The 20,260-nt window shown below is 41.8% G+C and overlaps 4 protein-coding genes across 4 annotated transcripts; all 4 read left to right on the top strand.

Moving 5' to 3' along the window:
* The first annotated feature begins 226 nt into the window (after nt 1–226).
* LOC133012050 (protocadherin alpha-3-like) lies at nt 227–2,602 on the top strand. Its single transcript, XM_061080016.1, has one exon. It carries the CDS (start codon nt 227–229, stop codon nt 2,600–2,602), a length of 2,376 nt encoding a protein of 791 aa, XP_060935999.1.
* Nucleotides 2,603–3,304: 702 nt separating this feature from the next.
* Nucleotides 3,305–9,113, top strand: LOC133011423 (protocadherin alpha-10-like). Its single transcript, XM_061079155.1, has 5 exons — nt 3,305–4,067; nt 4,863–5,005; nt 5,090–5,287; nt 8,260–9,015; nt 9,096–9,113. Exons 1-5 carry the CDS (start codon nt 3,305–3,307, stop codon nt 9,111–9,113), a joined length of 1,878 nt encoding a protein of 625 aa, XP_060935138.1.
* A 1,073-nt stretch (nt 9,114–10,186) lies between these two features.
* Nucleotides 10,187–12,553, top strand: LOC133012051 (protocadherin alpha-8-like). Its single transcript, XM_061080017.1, has one exon. The coding sequence runs from the start codon at nt 10,187–10,189 to the stop codon at nt 12,551–12,553; it is 2,367 nt and encodes a 788-aa protein (XP_060936000.1).
* Nucleotides 12,554–16,965: 4,412 nt separating this feature from the next.
* Nucleotides 16,966–19,350, top strand: LOC133012082 (protocadherin alpha-8-like). Its single transcript, XM_061080046.1, has one exon. It carries the CDS (start codon nt 16,966–16,968, stop codon nt 19,348–19,350), a length of 2,385 nt encoding a protein of 794 aa, XP_060936029.1.
* Nucleotides 19,351–20,260: the final 910 nt, after the last annotated feature.

Genomic DNA, 20,260 nt, shown 5'->3' with positions numbered 1-20,260 from the left:
TTTTCGTCACAGACACTAGACCCAACCCCTTTTTCCTCAAACCATCACGGACCGAGCCTTTTACGCGAACAGCTTGAACACATAATTTACCTTTTATCTCATCTCCTCTCGTGCTCTGTGGGGAAATGGTTGGATTATGAAAACGAATGTGACGGAAAGACCGAACGTAATTGCACGGATATAGCCTTTGGACATATTTTTTATAATTTTTATTTTCATTCGCGTCATGGAACAAAGGGGATGTCTGACGTGGAGAGAGCGGACAAAGTGGATGGTCTACGTGTTGGTTTTGGTCACGGTTTGTGGCAGAGTTACAGCACAAGTCCGATATTCCGTCGCTGAGGAAGTGAAAGAAGGAACTGCTGTTGGAAATATTGCGAAGGATTTAGGTCTCGATAAGACCACGCTGAAGGAAAGGGGGTACCGCATTGTCTACAGCTCGACAGAGCCTCCTTTTCGAGTGAATCAGGACGATGGTATATTGTATGTGAACCGTAAAATTGACAGAGAGGAAGCGTGCGACCGAAGCAAGGTCTGTGTCATCGAATTGAAAACTGTACTAGAAAACCCACTGGAGGTCCACTACGTAGCCGTGGACATTCTGGATATAAACGACCACGCACCGATCTTTCCTGAAAGTGAGAAAATGTTAGAGATTTTTGAATCTGCATTACCGGGAGCTAGATTTCAGTTACAAGCTGCGCGTGATGCTGATAGTGGTTTATTATCCGTTCAGCAGTATAAGTTGAGTCAAAATGAACATTTTCGTTTGGAGGTGAAAGATCGCGGCGAGGACCGTAAAACTCCCAGTTTAGTTCTGCAGAAATCCCTGGATAGAGAATCCGTTAAGACCCATGTGTTACTTCTGACAGCCACTGACGGAGGTAAACCTCCACGCTCCGGTAACATGACAATACATGTTGATGTCTCTGATGTTAATGATAACCCCCCGGTCTTCACGAAAGATTCGTATCATGTACATTTAAAAGAAAATTCTCCACTTGGAACGACTGTTATTCAAGTTAATGCAACAGATATGGATGAAGGTTCAAACGGGGAAGTAGAATATTCATTTGGGAGTGACGTGGATGCACGAGCACGTGCACGTTTCGATTTAAATCCGGTGACTGGAGTCATTACTGTGGCAGGGGCCCTAGATTTTGAAGACAGTGGAAGATATGAAATTGATATACAGGCATCAGACAAAGGCGCAGCGACACTGACAACAGACAAACCCGTCATTATACACATTATTGACGTAAACGACAACGCACCAGAGATTGAGGTGACATCTTTTTCACGTGCAATCCCGGAAGATTCTAAACCAGGAACCACAGTGGCGTTGATTAGTGTTAAAGATGCAGATTCTGGTCTCAATGGAAAAGTGTTGTGTCATATTAGTCAAGATCTTCCTTTTCTGCTTGCTCCTTCTTTGCAAAACAACATGTATTCCCTAGTAACCAAGTTGCTTTTGGATCGAGAGAAGCAATCGCAATATAATGTAACAATCGTCGCTAAAGACGCAGGCGAACCATCCCTGTCATCAGATAAAACTATAAGAATTGTTGTGTCAGATGTGAATGACAACAGACCAGAGTTTTCTCAGAACCCATATACTTTCTACATAACAGAGAACAACAGCCCAGGCACGTCTATTTTATCAGTGTCAGCCAGTGATGTTGACGAGGGAAGTAATGCACTGATTTCATATCAAATTTTGAGGGAGAGGAGAGAAGAGAACCTGCTCAGCTCTTTTCTAAACATCAACACAGAGAACGGAGACATCACCGCACTAAAAAGTTTTGATTTTGAAGCAGTGAAAACTTTCCAGTTCCACGTTGTTGCGTCAGATTCTGGAACTCCGTCACTGAGCAACAACGTCACAGTGAACGTGTTCATTCTGGATCGGAACGACAACCCTCCAGTCATCCTGTATCCAGTCAGCTCCAACGGTTCTGCTGAAGGTGTGGAGGAGATTCCCCGCAATGTGAATCCAGGACACGTGGTGACTAAAGTCAGAGCCTATGACGCTGATATAGGATATAACGGCTGGTTACTGTTTTCACTGCAGGAAGTTACTGACCACAGTCTCTTTGGTTTGGACCGCTATACAGGACAGATCAGAACACTTCGCTCATTCACAGAGACAGACGAGGCTGAGCACAAGCTGCTCATACTGGTCAAAGACAATGGGAACGTGTCACTCTCAGCAACAGCTACTATTATTGTCAAAGTCGTGGAGCCCAAAGAAGCTTTTGCAGCTTCTGATGTGAAAAGCTCAACAAAAGCAGATGAGGACAGTAACGTGACTTTTTACCTGATGATAACTTTGGGCTCAGTTTCAGCTCTTTTTCTCGTCAGTATCATCGTGCTGATTTCAATGCAGTGCTCAAAGTCCACAGACTACACTTCTAAATATCTGCCAGAGCCTAATTATGATGGGACACTGTGTCACAGCATCCAGTACAGATCTGGAGACAAACGCTACATGTTAGTTGGACCCAGGATGAGTATAGGATCTACTATAGCCCCAGGAAGCCATGCCAATACACTAATGCTCCCTGACAGGAGAGGGATATCTGGAGAGGTAAGATTATATTGAAATTAACTGATAATAACATGTATATTTTGGACTTCTTGAGACTTATACTGATTGAAGCTCACTTCATTGTGCTTGGTGCTGATGAACCACTGTGCTTTTTGTTTGTGGTGCACTGTCACGTTTTGGATTCCATATTTTCTAATCGTGGTGGTTTTATGTGTTGCTGTATTTACTGTCCTCTGTGACCCCCTTCAAAGGGAGAACTAATAACTCCAATGGCTTTATCATTTAAGCTGATATGAAAACTGAAAGACTAAATCCTCTCCTTCCAGACAAAACGTCAAAGCAGATCTGTTTTGATTTGTTCATATGAATGTATGAGAAGTCTCGTCTCTGTAGCTTTTTTGGTTTATATGAAAACCACAACTCTTGTAAAAAAACATTTGAACGCCTGGTGTCAGTGTAGCTCAGCGATTCCGTGCTTTTGGCCACACTTTACGTCACGAGCTCTCTTCCAATCAAGCACTTGCATTTATCTATAACAGAAACGCTTTCGTGGGCTCCACATCGCGACTGTCAGTAGTACGTTTTACTGGCAGTATTTTTTTTTGTAAAACAGACGGGTGCATCTTTCAGGACCATGGCACTAAGTCTGTGATTTCTTAAGACAAATTTTAATGGACTGTTGTTTGTCATATTCAAGTCATGGAACAAAGAGGACAATGCAGATCGTCGAGGAAACGGTGCTGGTTTTCCCTCATGATGATTTTGGACGTTTTATGGAGCGGAGCTTTTGCGCAGATCAGATATTCGATATCCGAGGAGGTTGAAGATGGAACTGTGGTCGGGAATATAGCAAAAGACTTGGGACTAGATAAGAGTGCGCTACAAGACAGAGGATATCGCATTGTCGCAGGCTCGGCTGAACCCCTGTTTCAGGTTAATCAAAATGATGGCGTCCTGTATGTGAAGGGAAGAATAGATAGGGAGGAGGTGTGCGAACGGACCAGCCCGTGTTTGATCCAGCTGAAAACCGTGCTAGAGAACCCGCTGGAGATTCACTATGTGGCGGTGGAAATACTCGACATAAACGACCACTCGCCGGTTTTTCCAGAGAAAGAAAAGCGGCTCGAGATTTCCGAGTCGGCTCTGGCTGGGGCGAGATTTCAACTGCAAGCGGCCCGCGACAACGACGTCGGCCAGTTTTCCATTCAGCAATACAGACTCAGTCATAACGAGTATTTCAGGGTAGAAGTCAAGGATCGAGGCGAGGATCGAAAAATGCCATTTTTAGTTCTGCAGAAGCAGCTGGATAGAGAAGCAGCAGGGAAACACAAGCTACGACTCACGGCAGTTGATGGAGGAAAACCGGTGAAGTCTGGTAATATAGAAATAATTGTGGAGGTACTTGATGTTAATGACAACTCGCCCGTGTTCACAAAGGAGCTGTTTTCCGCCACTCTTAACGAAAACGTTCCTGTTGGCACCGTAGTCATTCAGGTGAATGCAAATGATTCAGACCAGGGTGCAAACGGCGAAATAATATATTCTTTTGGTAAGGAAGTTGATTTGAAATTAATGGATTTATTCAGTATCGATCCAAACACTGGTGAGATTCAAGTTACAGGTCCGATCGATTTTGAAAAGAGCAAAAGTTATGAAATTGATATTCAGGCGTCCGATAAAGGACCAGTTCCATTAACAACGGACAAAAGTGTTATAATAACTGTTATTGATGTTAATGATAATGCTCCGGAGATAGAGGTGACTTCTTTTTCAAGCTCCATCAAGGAGGATTCGAAAATAGGAACGACAGTTGCCCTCATTAGTGTCCGTGATTTAGATTCTGGAATCAACGGTAAAATAATTTGCTCAATCCAAGATGATGTTCCCTTAACTCTGTCTCCATCGTTGCAAGAAAACATGTACGCTGTTGTCACCAGGTCACGGTTGGACAGGGAAGTTATTTCTCAATATGACGTCACCATTACAGCGAAAGACACGGGGGAACCTTCGTTTTTAGCAGAAAAGACTATAAGCGTCGTTGTATCAGATGTGAATGACAACAGTCCAGAGTTTTCATCAAGCCCCTACACGTTTTATATCACTGAGAATAACAGCCCCGCAGCATCAGTGTTTTCAGTAAAAGCCTCCGATCGAGACGAAGGCGACAATGCTCTTGTTTCGTATCATATTTTAAGAGATGTAAGCGGGAATAAACTGTCCTCATTATTAAACATTAACCCTGAGAACGGAGACATTATGGCGCTAAAAAGTTTTGATTTTGAAGCAGTGAAAACTTTCCAGTTCCACGTTGTAGCGTCAGATTCTGGAACTCCGTCACTGAGCAGCAACGTCACAGTGAACGTGTTCATTCTGGATCAGAACGACAACGCTCCAGTCATCCTGTATCCAGTCAGCTCCAACGGTTCTGCTGAAGGTGTGGAGGAGATTCCTCGCAATGTGAACGCAGGACACTTGGTGACTAAAGTCAGAGCTTATGACGCTGATATAGGATATAACGGCTGGTTACTGTTTTCACTGCAGGAAGTGACTGACCACAGTCTCTTTGGTTTGGACCGCTATACAGGACAGATCAGAACACTTCGCTCATTCACAGAGACAGACGAGGCTGAGCACAAGCTGCTCATACTGGTCAAAGACAATGGGAACGTGTCACTCTCAGCAACAGCTACTGTCATTGTCAAAGTCGTGGAGCCCAAAGAAGCTTTTGCAGCTTCTGATGTGAAAAGCTCAACAAAAGCAGATGAGGACAACAATGTGACTTTTTACCTGATGATAACTGTGGGCTCAGTTTCAGCTCTTTTTCTCGTCAGTATCATCGTGCTGATTTCAATGCAGTGCTCAAAGTCCACAGACTACACTTCTAAATATCTACCAGAGCCTAATTATGATGGGACATTGTGTCACAGCATCCAATACAGATCTGGAGACAAACGCTACATGTTAGTTGGACCCAGGATGAGTATAGGATCTACTATAGCCCCAGGAAGCCATGCCAATACACTAATGCTGCCTGACCGGAGAGGGATATCTGGAGAGGTAAGATTGATTCAAGCAATTGTGTGTTTGTTTCGATTCACTTGATATCAAGCACTAAATGTTGCTGTGGTCCAGAAATGTTTTTGTCAACATTTGAGGCAAACTTTCCTGTTTAAAAACAGTTGCAAAGTTGCATCTACAATATTTTTGTTTAATATGGATCTACATAATTATACATTCTCACTGTCAATGTTTTTAAATCCATTTCCCAAACTTTTTTTGAAAATACATTTTACAGGGATTGTTCTATTTTTGCAGATAATGTAAATTAGTTGGTTTAGATTAGGGCAATCATTGTGGCATTGGTACCAGCTCTTGCAGTGTTAAATTCAATTTATATTTCACATTGGTTGCATAATACCTAATTTATATATGATTTTGTGGTGTGCTCCTTTTGGCAGCTGTGGTGTTTAATCTGTTGGTTTGGCTTCTGTTGTCGACATTGTCCTTTGAGTCTTTTCAAAAAATTAATAATTGTATGGTAACAGAGGTAAACCTGGGCCACTGCTTTTAAGCCTTATCGTACTTTACTTCAATACAGTCTCTTGGAGGCAATCATTTAATGAATGCATGTTCCTCAATAGTGTAATGTCCGTCCTTACAACCCATATTCTGAATTCCAATATACAGGCTATCTAAAACTGTATCTGTTACTACCATGTATGCTACTGGCAAGTCATGTAGTTTATATAGTGCATTGTAGTTAATATTGCTTGAGTGAGCTACAGTCACTTTCCATGGTTCTGAAAATGTTTGGCCTCGTTTTCAGTCATTCTTATTTCCCTTACTTTCCTTGCGTGGACAGGTTTTGTCGCATGGTGTCAGTGTAATGTTAAAGTCAACATAACAGGGGCTTGTCCTCGTTGCATTTTGGTTCCGCCTCCTGATCAAATTTACATTTGAACATCAGCTTGTTCGGTTCGCATTGTCCGCCACCATTTCTAGCGGTGTAGGCAGAGACTGGACATGTATATGAATCGACGTGTTGGAATCTATTTTTAAAACGTGGTTATTGTCCTTGCGATGGATTAACGATGATTTCGGGTTTAACCATGGAACAAAGAAGATGCACGCCACGAAGGGTGCGTGGATGTTTGGTCAGCTGTGTGGTTGCGGTGCTTTTGTGGAGCGGAACATCGGCGCAAATACGCTATTCAATCAACGAGGAAGTGAACGAAGGAACTGTGGTCGGGAACGTCGCAAAAGATCTTGGATTAGATAAGAACACGCTGAGAGAGAGGAAGTATCGCATTGTTTCCAGTAACGCGGATCCTCTTTTCCATGTAAATCAGAACGATGGTATCCTGTATGTGAGCCGGAAGATTGACAGAGAGGAGGTGTGTGCGCAGATCAGTACGTGTTTAATTAATCTTAAAACCGTGTTAGAAAACCCACTGGAGGTACACTATGTGGGGGTGGAGGTGCTGGATATAAATGATCATTCTCCCAGTTTCCCAGACAAAGAAAAAACGTTGGAGATGTTCGAGTCTGTGTTACCTGGGATGCGCACTCCTCTGGAACCCGCACGAGATCCAGATGGTGGAGCATTTTCTGTTCAACAATATAGACTCAGCCCAAACGACCACTTCCGTTTGGAGGTTAAAGATAAAGGAGAAGATGGTAAAATACCCATTTTAATTGTGCAAAAGTCGTTGGATAGGGAGGCAGCAGAAAGTCACTCATTGGTGCTGACTGCCCTGGATGGAGGAAAACCTCCGAAATCTGGTGAAATGAATATACTAGTAAAAGTTTTAGATATAAATGATAATGCTCCTGTTTTCAATAAAGGGGTTTATTCTGTGATGCTCGATGAAAATACTCCAGTCGGGAAAACAGTTATACGAGTGAACGCAACCGATTTAGATGAGGGACTAAACGGAGATGTCGTTTATTCATTTAGCACTATTGTTAATCGTCGCTCTTTAAACCTTTTTGACATCGATCCATCAACAGGCGAAATAATTGTGAAAGGTTTAATAGACTATGAAGGGAAAGACAAACATGAGATTGAAATCCAAGCATCAGATAAAAGTCTTGCTCCTCTATCGACTCAAAAAAGTGTAATTATCAAGATAGTTGATGTGAATGACAATGCACCTGAGATTGAGGTCACCTCTTTTTCGAGCTCCATCCCTGAAGACTCCAGACCTGGAACTACAGTTGCTCTGATCAGTGTAAATGATTTGGACTCTGGTCTTAATGGAAAAGTTATTTGCTCAATCGGTGAGAATGTTCCTTTTACTTTATCACCATCTTTACAAGATAAGATGTATTCATTAGTAACCAAATCCCCTCTGGACAGAGAGAAACTGTCACATTATGATGTGACAATAACTGCAAAAGATGCTGGTGAACCTCCATTATCCTCTGAGAAGACAATAAGTGTTGTGGTGTCAGATGTGAATGACAACAGTCCACAGTTTTCACTGAGCCCCTATACTTTCTATGTGACAGAGAGTAACAATCCAGGCACCTCTGTGTTTTCTGTCAAAGCTTTTGATGCTGATGAGAATGAGAATGCACATATTTCTTATCATATTCTCAGAGATGGAAGTGAAGATAATAAACTGACTTCATTTCTAAATATCAACTCAGAGAACGGAGAAATCCTGGCTCTAAAAAGTTTTGACTTTGAAACTGTCAAAACATTCCAGTTCCACGTTGTTGCGTCAGATTCTGGAACTCCGTCACTGAGCAGCAACGTCACAGTGAACGTGTTCATTCTGGATCAGAACGACAACACTCCAGTCATCCTGTATCCAGTCAGCTCCAACGGTTCTGCTGAAGGTGTGGAGGAGATTCCCCGCAATGTGAACGCAGGACACTTGGTGACTAAAGTCAGAGCCTATGACGCTGATATGGGATACAACGGCTGGTTACTCTTTTCACTGCAGGAAGTTACTGACCACAGTCTCTTTGGTTTGGACCGCTATACAGGACAGATCAGAACACTTCGCTCATTCACAGAGACAGACGAGGCTGAGCACAAGCTGCTCATACTGGTCAAAGACAATGGGAACGTGTCACTCTCAGCAACAGCTACTGTCATTGTCAAAGTCGTGGAGCCCAAAGAAGCTTTTGCAGCTTCCGATGTTAAAAGTTCAACAAAAGCAGATGAGGACAATAATGTGACTTTTTACCTGATGATAACTGTGGGCACAGTTTCAGCTCTTTTTCTCGTCAGTATCATCGTGCTGATTTCAATGCAGTGCTCAAAGTCCACAGACTACACTTCTAAATATCTACCAGAGCCTAATTATGATGGGACACTGTGTCACAGCATCCAGTACAGATCTGGAGACAAACGCTACATGTTAGTTGGACCCAGGATGAGTATAGGATCTACTATAGTCCCAGGAAGCCATGCCAACACACTAATGCTCCCTGACAGGAGGGGGATGTCTGGAGAGGTAAGATTGATTCAAGCAATTGTATGTTCGTTTCGAATTCACTTGATATCAAGCACTATATGTTGCTGTGGTCTATGAAGGTTTTTGTCAACATTTGAGGCAAACTTTCATGTTTATCAACAATTCCAAAGTTGCATCTACAATATTTTTGTATAATACGCTTCTTCTTAATTTACATTCTCAATGTCCATGTATTTAAATCCATTTCCCACACTTTTTTTGAAAATACATCTTACAGGGATTGTTAATTTTTTTTTGCAAATAATGTAAAGTTGTTGGTTTAGATTAGGGCAATCATTTTGGCATTGGTACCAGATCTTGCTGTCTAAAAGTCAATATATATTTCACATTGGTTGCACAATACCCAATTTATAGCAGCAGGGGGGATGCTTGATAAAACTTGAGGCATATCTGCTGGTTTGTTAGCTGATATGATTTTGTGGTGTGCTCCTAATTGCATCTGTGGTATTTAATCTGTTGGTTTGGCTTCTGTTGTTGGCATTATCCTTTGAGTCTTTTCACAAAATTGATAATTGTAGGGTAACAGAGGTTTACCTGGGCCATATTAAATATCTACAGTAAACAAGTACCTAAATGTCAAAACTGGTTCATCAATGTTGTCACTGCTTTTAAAAGCCTTATCGTACTTTACTTCAATCCAGTTTCTTGAAGGCAATAATTTAAAGAATGCATGTTCTTCAATAGTGTAATGTCCGTCTTCACAACCCATATTTTGAATTCCAAACATACAGGCTATCTAAAACTGTATCTGTTTCTACCATGTGTGCTACTTGCAAGTCATGTAGGTTATAGTGCATTGTAGTTAATGTTGCTTGAGTGAACTACAGTCACTTTCCATGGTTCTGAAAATGTTTGGCCACGTTTCAGTCATTCTTATTTTCTTTCCTTTCCTTGCATAGACAGGTTTTGTCGCATGGTGTCAGTGTTATGTTAAATTCAACATAACAGGGGCTTGTCCTCGTTGCATTTTGGTTCCGCCTCCTAATCAAATTTACATTTGAACATTAGCTTGCTCGGTTCGCATTGTCCGCCACCATTTCTGGCGGTGTAGGCAGAGACTGGACATGTATATGGATCGACGTGTTGGAATCTATTTTTAAAACGTGGTTATTGTCCTTGCGATGGATTAACGATGATTTCTGGTTTAACCATGGAACAAAGAAGATGCACGCCACGAAGGGCGCGTGGATGTTTGATCAGCTGTGTGGTTGCGGTGCTTTTGTGGAGCGGAACATCGGCGCAAATACGCTATTCAATCAACGAGGAAGTGAACGAAGGAACTGTGGTCGGGAACGTCGCAAAAGATCTTGGATTAGATAAGAACACGCTGAGAGAAAGGAAGTATCGCATTGTTTCCAGTAACGCGGATCCTCTCTTCCATGTAAATCAGAACGATGGCATCCTGTATGTGAGCCGGAAGATTGACAGAGAGGAGGTGTGTGCGCAGATCAGTACGTGTTTAATTAATCTTAAAACCGTGTTAGAAAACCCACTGGAGGTACACTATGTGGGAGTGGAGGTGCTGGATATAAATGATCATTCTCCGAGTTTTTCAGAGAAAGACAAAAGGCTGGAGATTTCTGAGTCCGTGTTACCCGGGGCTCGATTTCAGCTCAAAGCATCACGGGATCAAGACAGTGGTCATTTTTCAGTGCAACAATATAAACTCAGTCAGAACGATAACTTCCGTTTGGAAGTTAAGGATAAAGGGGACGATGGTAAAATACCAGTATTAGTCGTTCAAAAATCTTTGGACAGGGAAACTGCAGGAAGCCATTCTTTATTACTGACTGCACTTGATGGAGGTAAACCTCCGAAATCCGGCGATATGAATATTTTAGTAAATGTTCTGGATGTGAATGATAACGCTCCTGTTTTCACTAAAGATGTTTATTCTGCAATGCTCGAGGAAAATTCTCCAGTCGGAACAACAGTCATACAAGTGAATGCAACTGACAAAGATGAAGGATCAAACGCTGATGTCGTTTTTTCGTTTAGCAGCAGTATGAATCAAAACATAATAAACCTTTTTGATATTAGTCAATTAACAGGTGAAATAACTGTTAAAGGATTAATAGACTATGAAGAGAAGGATAGATATGAAATTGAAATTGAGGCGTCAGATAAGGGTTTTGCTCCCTTAACTACAGAAAAAAGCGTCATTATCAAGATAGTTGATGTGAATGACAACACACCTGAGATTGAGGTCACCTCTTTCTCAAGCTCCATCCCTGAAGACTCAAGACCTGGAACTACAGTTGCTCTAATCAGTGTAAATGACTTGGACTCTGGTCTTAATGGAAAAGTTATTTGCTCCATAGTTGAGAATGTTCCTTTCACTTTATCACCATCTTTACAAGATAAAATGTACTCATTAGTAGCCAAATCCCCTCTTGACAGAGAGAAACAGTCACATTATGAGTTGACAATAACTGCAAAAGACTCTGGGCAACCTCCATTATCATCTGAGAAGACAATAAGTGTTGTGGTGTCAGATGTGAATGACAACAGTCCACAGTTTTCACTGAGCCCTTATACTTTCTATGTGACAGAGAGTCACAATCCAGGCACCTCTGTGTTTTCTGTCAAAGCTTTTGATGCTGATGAGAATGAGAATGCACATATTTCTTATCATATTCTCAGAGATAAAAGTGAAGATAATAAACTGACTTCATTTCTCAATATTAACTCTGAGAATGGAGACATCATGGCTCTAAAAAGTTTTGACTTTGAAACGCTGAAAACTTTCCAGTTCCACGTTGTTGCATCAGATTCTGGAACTCCGTCACTGAGCAGCAACGTCACAGTGAACGTGTTCATTCTGGATCAGAACGACAACGCTCCAGTTATCCTGTATCCAATCAGCTCCAACGGTTCTGCTGAAGGTGTGGAGGAGATTCCCCGCAATGTTAACCCAGGACACTTGGTGACTAAAGTCAGAGCCTATGACGCTGATATAGGATATAACGGCTGGTTACTGTTTTCACTGCAGGAAGTTACTGATCACAGTCTCTTTGGTTTGGACCGCTATACAGGACAGATCAGAACACTTCGCTCATTCACAGAGACAGACGAGGCTGAGCACAAGCTGCTCATACTGGTCAAAGACAATGGGAACGTGTCACTCTCAGCAACAGCTACTGTCATCGTCAAGGTTGTGGAGCCCAAAGAAGCTTTTGCAGCTTCTGATGTGAAAAGCTCAACAAAAGCAGATGAGGACAGTAATGTGACTTTTTACCTGATGATTACTGTTGGCTCAGTTTCAGCTCTTTTTCTCGTCAGTATCATCGTGCTGATTTCAATGCAGTGCTCAAAGTCCACAGACTACACTTCTAAATATCTGCCAGAGCCTAATTATGATGGGACACTGTGTCACAGCATCCAGTACAGATCTGGAGACAAACGCTACATGTTAGTTGGACCCAGGATGAGTATAGGATCTACTATAGCCCCAGGAAGCCATGCCAACACACTAATGCTGCCTGAGAGGAGGGGGATGTCTGGAGAGGTAAGATAAATTCAGTGGAAATTGTGAGATGAAAAAGTATTTGTCTGCAAAAAACTTTGTCTCATTGAGTTAGACTTTGCATAACACAACTTTGGATTTTCGGGCTCTGATCTTTCATAGCAACTACAGCTTGATGTCCTGTTTTGCACAAAGTTTTGATGGCAATTTTGATTGTTTTTAGTGTCATACTTTATAAATATCTTCATAAACTCTTTCATTTAAAGGTGAGGAATACACTTTTGAGTTTGTTCTTTGCACAGTTTTACTTATGGGAGTTTATAAATGTTTGCTGTTTTAATAATGAAATCCTTTTTGCAAAGTCAATGCATATGATCGCATTTCCAGTGAAAAAACGTTTTATATTTAATAGGTTTGTAAACGATTAAAATTTGGAGTTGAACACTGATATTAAATTAAGATGAGGGGTTTTAGATCAGTTTTTGTCGCTGGCCATGGTACTGAACGCGAGAGCTCAGATTAAACACTGTGTTCTTAAACTGTAGACATGATGTGAACCATTGACTGACTCTGTCCCCCTGTATTGACTCATACCACTGGATGTTATGATTTGAATATATTTTTAGGTGTAATGTAGACTCGTGAAAACATTTTGAGAAGCGTTTCTCTTCATTGTTAGAAAACGATTTGCTGTGCTGACAGAGATCAGCCACTACAAATATCTTTGATTGAACTCGCTATTTGTGGACTCTTTCGTTGCAAACAAAACCTACAATAGGCTACCAATGGCTTTTGATTCTTGCTGCGAGAATTAAGATCGCATGGTGTCAGTGTAACATCAAAAAGGAGCCCATGCACGAGCACGTCATCGTGGCGCTCCGGTTCCACCTCTTTCGGGAGTCCACCAGCCGATGCAGTCGTTTCTGAGCTTACCGCTGCCTTTGTAACAACTGTTCCCCATCATGTCTGTCGTTGTTGGAAGAGGATGAACATTTCTACACGCGTAAGAGTTGGATCTTGCCAGTATAACGAAGTGAACGCTTGTCTGACGGATTGTTGACGGATACGCGTGTAACGATGGAACAAAGAAGACGAGACGGGCGACCGGAGTATGGATGTTTGCTCAGCTGCCTGGTTGCGGTGCTTTTGTGGAGTGTGGCCGCGGCGCAAATCCGCTATTCAGTCCGGGAGGAGGTTAACGAAGGAACTGTGGTTGGAAATATCGCAAAAGATCTTGGATTAGATAAAAACACGCTGAGAGAAAGGAAGTATCGCATTGTTTCCAGTAACGCGGATCCTCTTTTCCATGTAAATCAGAACGATGGTATCCTGTATGTGAGCCGGAAGATTGACAGAGAGGAGGTGTGCGCGCAGATCAGTACGTGTTTAATCAATCTAAAAACCGTGTTAGAAAACCCACTGGAGGTGCACTATGTGGGAGTGGAGGTGCTGGATATAAACGATCATTCTCCCAGTTTCCCAAATGAAGACAAAACGTTGGAAATTCCAGAGTCTGTGTTACCCGGAGTACGTATTCCTCTGCAACCCGCACGAGATCCAGACGGTGGAGCATTTTCTGTTCAGCAATATAGAATCAGCCAAAACGAACACTTCCGTCTGGAGGTTAAAGATAAGGGAGAAGATGGTAAAATACCAATTTTAATTGTGCAAAAATCTTTGGATAGGGAGGCAGCAGAAAGTCACTCATTAGTGCTCACTGCCCTGGATGGAGGAAAACCACCGAAATCTGGTGAAATGAATATACTAGTAGAAGTTTTAGATATAAATGATAATGCTCCTGTTTTCTCTCAGGACGTTTATTCTGTGATGCTCGATGAGAATGCCACTATCGGAAAAACCGTCATACAAGTGAATGCAACTGATGTAGACGATGGTCCTGGTGGAGAGGTAGTTTTTTCATTTAGCAATATTGTTAATCATAGGTTGTTGAAGCTTTTTGATATCAATCCATCTACAGGTGAAATAATTGTGAAAGGTTTAATAGACTATGAGGAGAAAGACAAACATGAGATTGAAATACAGGCATCAGATAAAGGCCTTGTTTCTCTATCAACACAAAAAAGTGTAATCATCAAGATAGTTGATGTGAATGACAATGCACCTGAGATTGAGGTCACCTCTTTTTCAAGCTCCATCCCTGAAGACTCCAGACCTGGAACTACAGTTGCTCTGATCAGTGTAAATGACTTGGACTCTGGTCTTAATGGAAAGGTTTTTTGCTCCATAGTTGAGAATGTTCCTTTTATTTTATCACCATCTTTACAAGATAGGATGTATTCATTAGTAACCAAATCCCCTCTGGACAGAGAGAAACTGTCACATTATGAACTGACCATATCTGCAAAAGACGCTGGTCAACCACCATTATCGTCTGAGAAAACAATAAGTGTTGTGGTGTCAGATGTGAATGACAACAGTCCACAGTTTTCACTGAGCCCCTATACTTTCTACGTGACAGAGAGTAACAATCCAGGCACCTCTGTGTTCTCTGTCAAAGCTTTTGATGCTGATGAGAATGAGAATGCACATATTTCTTATCATATTCTCAGAGATGCAAGTGAAGATAACAAACTGACTTCATTTCTAAATATCAACTCAGAGAACGGAGACATCATGGCTCTAAAAAGTTTTGACTTTGAAACAGTCAAAACATTCCAGTTCCACGTTGTTGCGTCAGATTCTGGAACTCCGTCACTGAGCAGCAACGTCACAGTGAACGTGTTCATTCTGGATCAGAACGACAACGCTCCAGTTATCCTGTATCCAGTCAGCTCCAACGGTTCTGCTGAAGGTGTGGAGGAGATTCCCCGCAATGTGAACGCAGGACACTTGGTGACTAAAGTCAGAGCCTATGATGCTGATATAGGATATAACGGCTGGTTACTGTTTTCACTGCAGGAAGTTACTGATCACAGTCTCTTTGGTTTGGACCGCTATACAGGACAGATTAGAACACTTCGCTCATTCACAGAGACAGATGAGGCTGAGCACAAGCTGCTCATACTGGTCAAAGACAATGGGAATGTGTCACTCTCAGCAACAGCTACTGTCATCGTCAAAGTCGTGGAGCCCAAAGAAGCTTTTGCAGCTTCTGATGTGAAAAGCTCAACAAAAGCAGATGAGGACAACAATGTGACTTTTTATCTGATGATAACTGTGGGCTCAGTTTCAGCTCTTTTTCTCGTCAGTATCATCGTGCTGATTTCAATGCAGTGCTCAAAGTCCACAGACTACACTTCTAAATATCTACCAGAGCCTAATTATGATGGGACACTGTGTCACAGCATCCAGTACAGATCTGGAGACAAACGCTACATGTTAGTTGGACCCAGGATGAGTATAGGATCTACTATAGCCCCAGGAAGCCATGCCAATACACTAATGCTGCCTGACAGGAGAGGGACATCTGGAGAGGTAAGATTAATTCAGTGGAAATTGTGAGGTAAAAATCTATTTGTCTGCAAAAAACTTTGTCTCATTGACTTTTAATAATATGGCTTTGGATTTTCGGGCTCTGATCTTTCATAGCAATTACAGCTTCATGTCCTTTTTTGCACTAAGTTTTGATGATAATTTTGATTGGTTTTAGTGTCATTCTTTATGAATGTCTTCATTAACTTTTTCAGATAAAGGTGAAGAATACACTTTTGAGTTTGTTATTTGCACAGTTTCACTTATGGGAGTTTATAAATGTTTGCTGTTGTAATAATGAAATCCTTTGTGCAAAGTCAACGCATATGATCGCATTTCCAGTGAAAAAAAAGTTTTATACTTAAAAGGTTTGTAAACGATTACATCTTCGAGTTGAACACTGATATCAAATTAAGATGAGGGGTTTTAGATTATTTTTTGTCGCTGGCCATGGTACTGAACGCGAGAGCTCAGATTAAACACTGTGTTCTTAAACTGTAGACGTGATGTGAACCATTGACTGACTCTGTCCCCCTGCATTGACTCATACCACTGGATGTTATGATTTGAATATATTTTTAGGTGTTATGTAGACTCGTAAAAACATTTTAGGAAGCTTTTCTCTTCATTGTTAGAAAACGATTTGCTGTGCTGACAGAGCAGCCACTACAAATATTTTTTAATGAACTCGCTATTTGTGGACCTTTTCGTTGCAAACAAAACCTACAATAGGCTACCAATGGCTTTTGATTCTTGCTGCGAGAATTTAGATCGCATGGTGTCAGTGTAACATCAAAAAGGAGCCCATGCACGAGCACGTCATCGTGTCGCTCCGGTTCCACCTCTTTCGGGAGTCCACCAGTCGATGCAGTCGTTTCAGAGCTTACCGCTGCCTTTGTAAAAACTGTTCCCCATCATGTCTGTCGTTGTTGGAAGAGGATGCACATTTTTACACGCGTAAGAGTTGGATCTTGCCAGTATAACGAAGTGATCGCTTGTCTGACGGATTGTTGACGTATACGCGTGTAACGATGGAACAAAGAAGACGCAAGGGGCGAACGGCGCATGGATGTTTGGTCAGCTGCCTGGTTGCGGTGCTTTTGTGGAGCGTGGCCGCGGCGCAAATCCGCTATTCAGTCCGGGAGGAGGTTAACGAAGGAACTGTGGTTGGAAATATCGCAAAAGATCTTGGATTAGATAAGAGCACGCTGAGAGAAAGGAAGTATCGCATTGTTTCCAGTAACGTGGATCCTCTTTTCCATGTAAATCAGAACGATGGTATCCTGTATGTGAGCCGGAAGATTGACAGAGAAGAGGTGTGTGCGCAGATCAGTACGTGTTTAATCAATCTAAAAACCGTGTTAGAAAACCCACTGGAGGTGCACTATGTGGGAGTGGAGGTGCTGGATATAAATGATCATTCTCCCACTTTCCCAGATGAAGATAAAACGTTGGAGATTTCAGAATCTGTGTCACCGGGAGTGCGCACTCCTCTGCAACCTGCTCGAGATCCAGACGGTGGAGCATTTTCTGTTCAGCAATATAGACTCAGCCCAAACGACCACTTCCGTTTGGAAATTAAGGATAAGGGAGAAGATGGTAAAATACCAATCTTAATTGTGAAAAAATCTTTGGATAGGGAGGCAGCAGAAAGTCACTCATTAGTGCTGACTGCCCTGGATGGAGGAAAACCTCCAAAAACTGGTGAAATGAATATACTAGTTAAAGTTTTAGATATAAATGATAATGCTCCTGTTTTCTCTCAGGATGTCTATTCTGTGATGCTCGATGAGAATGCCCCTATGGGAAAAACAGTCATACAAGTGAATGCAACTGATGTAGACGATGGTCCTGGCGGAGAGGTAGTTTTTTCATTTAGCAGTATCGTTAATCGTAGGTTGTTGAAGCTTTTTGATATCAATCCATCAACAGGAGAAATAACTGTTAAAGGATTAATAAACTTTGAGGAAAAGGATAAATATGAAATTGAAATACAAGCATCAGATAAAGGTCTTGCTCCTCTATCGACCCAAAAAAGTGTCATTATCAAGATAGTTGATGTGAATGACAATGCACCTGAGATCGAGGTCACCTCTTTTTCGAGCTCCATCCCTGAAGACTCCAGACCTGGAACTACAGTTGCTCTTATCAGTGTAAATGACTTGGACTCAGGTCTTAATGGAAAGGTTATTTGCTCCATCGGTGAGAATGTTCCTTTTGCTTTATCACCATCTTTACAAGATAAAATGTATTCATTAGTAACCAAATCCCCTCTGGACAGAGAGAAACTGTCACATTATGACTTGACCATATCTGCAAAAGATGCTGGTCAACCTCCATTATCGTCTGAGAAGACAATAAGTGTTGTGGTGTCAGATGTGAATGACAACAGTCCACAGTTTTCACTGAGCCCCTATACTTTCTATGTGACAGAGAGTAACAATCCAGGCACCTCTGTGTTTTCTGTCAAGGCTTTTGATGCTGATGAGAATGAGAATGCACATATTTCTTATCATATTCTCAGAGATGGAATTGAAAATAATAAACTAACTTCATTTCTAAATATTAACTCTGAGAACGGAGACATCACGGCTCTAAAAAGTTTTGACTTCGAGACGGTGAAAATGTTCAAGTTCCACGTTGTAGCGTCAGATTCTGGAACTCCATCACTGAGCAGCAACGTCACAGTGAACGTGTTCATTCTGGATCAGAACGACAACACTCCAGTCATCCTGTATCCAGTCAGCTCCAACGGTTCTGCTGAAGGTGTGGAGGAGATTCCCCGCAATGTGAACGCAGGACACTTGGTGACTAAAGTCAGAGCCTTTGACGCTGATATAGGATATAACGGCTGGTTACTGTTTTCACTGCAGGAAGTTACTGACCACAGTCTCTTTGGCTTGGACCGCTATACAGGACAGATCAGAACACTTCGCTCATTCACAGAGACAGACGAGGCTGAGCACAAGCTGCTCATACTGGTCAAAGACAATGGGAACGTGTCACTCTCAGCAACAGCTACTGTCATTGTCAAAGTCGTGGAGCCCAAAGAAGCTTTTGCAGCTTCTGATGTGAAAAGCTCAACAAAAGCAGATGAGGACAATAATGTGACTTTTTATCTGATGATAACTGTGGGCTCAGTTTCAGCTCTTTTTCTCGTCAGTATCATCGTGCTGATTTCTATGCAGTGCTCAAAGTCCACAGACTACACTTCTAAATATCTGCCAGAGCCTAATTATGATGGGACACTGTGTCACAGCATCCAGTACAGATCTGGAGACAAACGCTACATGTTAGTTGGACCCAGGATGAGTATAGGATCTACTATAGCCCCAGGAAGCCATGCCAACACACTAATGCTGCCTGACAGGAGGGGGATATCTGGAGAGGTAAGATTACACATTTGGAAATTGTGAGGTCACTTACTGTGTTATCTGTCTGCAAAAGATCAACCATGTCTCAGTGTGTACGATTTTGCATAACATGGCTTTGGATTGGCCGGCTCTGGTTTTCCCGGACAGTTATGATGCTATGTGCCTTTTGGACTGTTTTGACAACAATATTGATTTTTATAGTCTCCTTCTTAGTCAATTTCAAAAGGAACACTTTCAGATAGGTGAGGATTTTAGTATTGACCTCTATATCTGCACAGTGTCACTTAAGGAAGTTTTTACATGTGTGCAATCGTTATAATGCCATTCCCTTTTGCAAAGTTAACCATGTATATGGTCACATTTCCAGTGAAAGAAAATGTTAGATGTCATAGGTTTGTTTTCAATTAAAACTTGAAATTGAAGACTATCACCAAATTAGGTGGACAGATCTAAATTCAGTTGGTTTGGTCGCTGACCATGGTGCTGAATGTGTGAGCTCAGATTACCCACAGTGTTCATAAACTGTCAAACCTCTCTCTGACTGTATAATACCATTTTAAATCATACCACTTGATGTCAATACCTAAATACATTTTAAGTGTTATAGACTCCTCTAAACATTTGAAGAGGCTTCCCTCTTCATCTTTATTGGATGGATCTGCTGTTCCGTCATAAAGCAGCCACTTTAAATGCTTAAAACGACCTCTATCTGGAAACCACTACACTGCACATAAATGCAATTCGTCTGAAATTACGCTGGCTTTTGATTTTTGCTGCGAGAATTTATATCGCATGGTGTCAGTGTAACATCAAAAAGGTGCCTACGAGCTCTGAGCTCTTCATCGTGGCGGTCCGGTTCCACCCCTTTCGGGAGTCTTGCAGCCGATGCAGTCGTTTCTGAGCTTATACCGCTGCCTTTGTAAAAACTGTTCCTCATCATGTCTGTCGTTGT

This window comes from Limanda limanda, chromosome 10, assembly GCF_963576545.1.
Source record: "Limanda limanda chromosome 10, fLimLim1.1, whole genome shotgun sequence".
Lineage (NCBI taxonomy): Eukaryota > Metazoa > Chordata > Actinopteri > Pleuronectiformes > Pleuronectidae > Limanda > Limanda limanda.
This window is presented reverse-complemented; position numbering and strand designations above follow the sequence as displayed.

Excerpts from the sequence above, each read along its gene's own strand:
- LOC133012050 (XM_061080016.1), top strand. The coding sequence starts at position 227 with ATGGAACAAAGGGGATGTCTGACGTGGAGAGAGCGGACAAAGTGGATG.
- LOC133012051 (XM_061080017.1), top strand. The coding sequence starts at position 10,187 with ATGGAACAAAGAAGATGCACGCCACGAAGGGCGCGTGGATGTTTGATC.
- LOC133012082 (XM_061080046.1), top strand. The coding sequence starts at position 16,966 with ATGGAACAAAGAAGACGCAAGGGGCGAACGGCGCATGGATGTTTGGTC.
- LOC133011423 (XM_061079155.1), top strand. The coding sequence starts at position 3,305 with ATGATTTTGGACGTTTTATGGAGCGGAGCTTTTGCGCAGATCAGATAT. Across the intron at positions 4,068-4,862 it reads TGCAAATGATTCAGACCAGG|CGTCAGATTCTGGAACTCCG; the intron begins GTGCAAACGGCG and ends TCCACGTTGTAG. Across the intron at positions 5,006-5,089 it reads TGGAGGAGATTCCTCGCAAT|GAAGTGACTGACCACAGTCT; the intron begins GTGAACGCAGGA and ends TTTTCACTGCAG.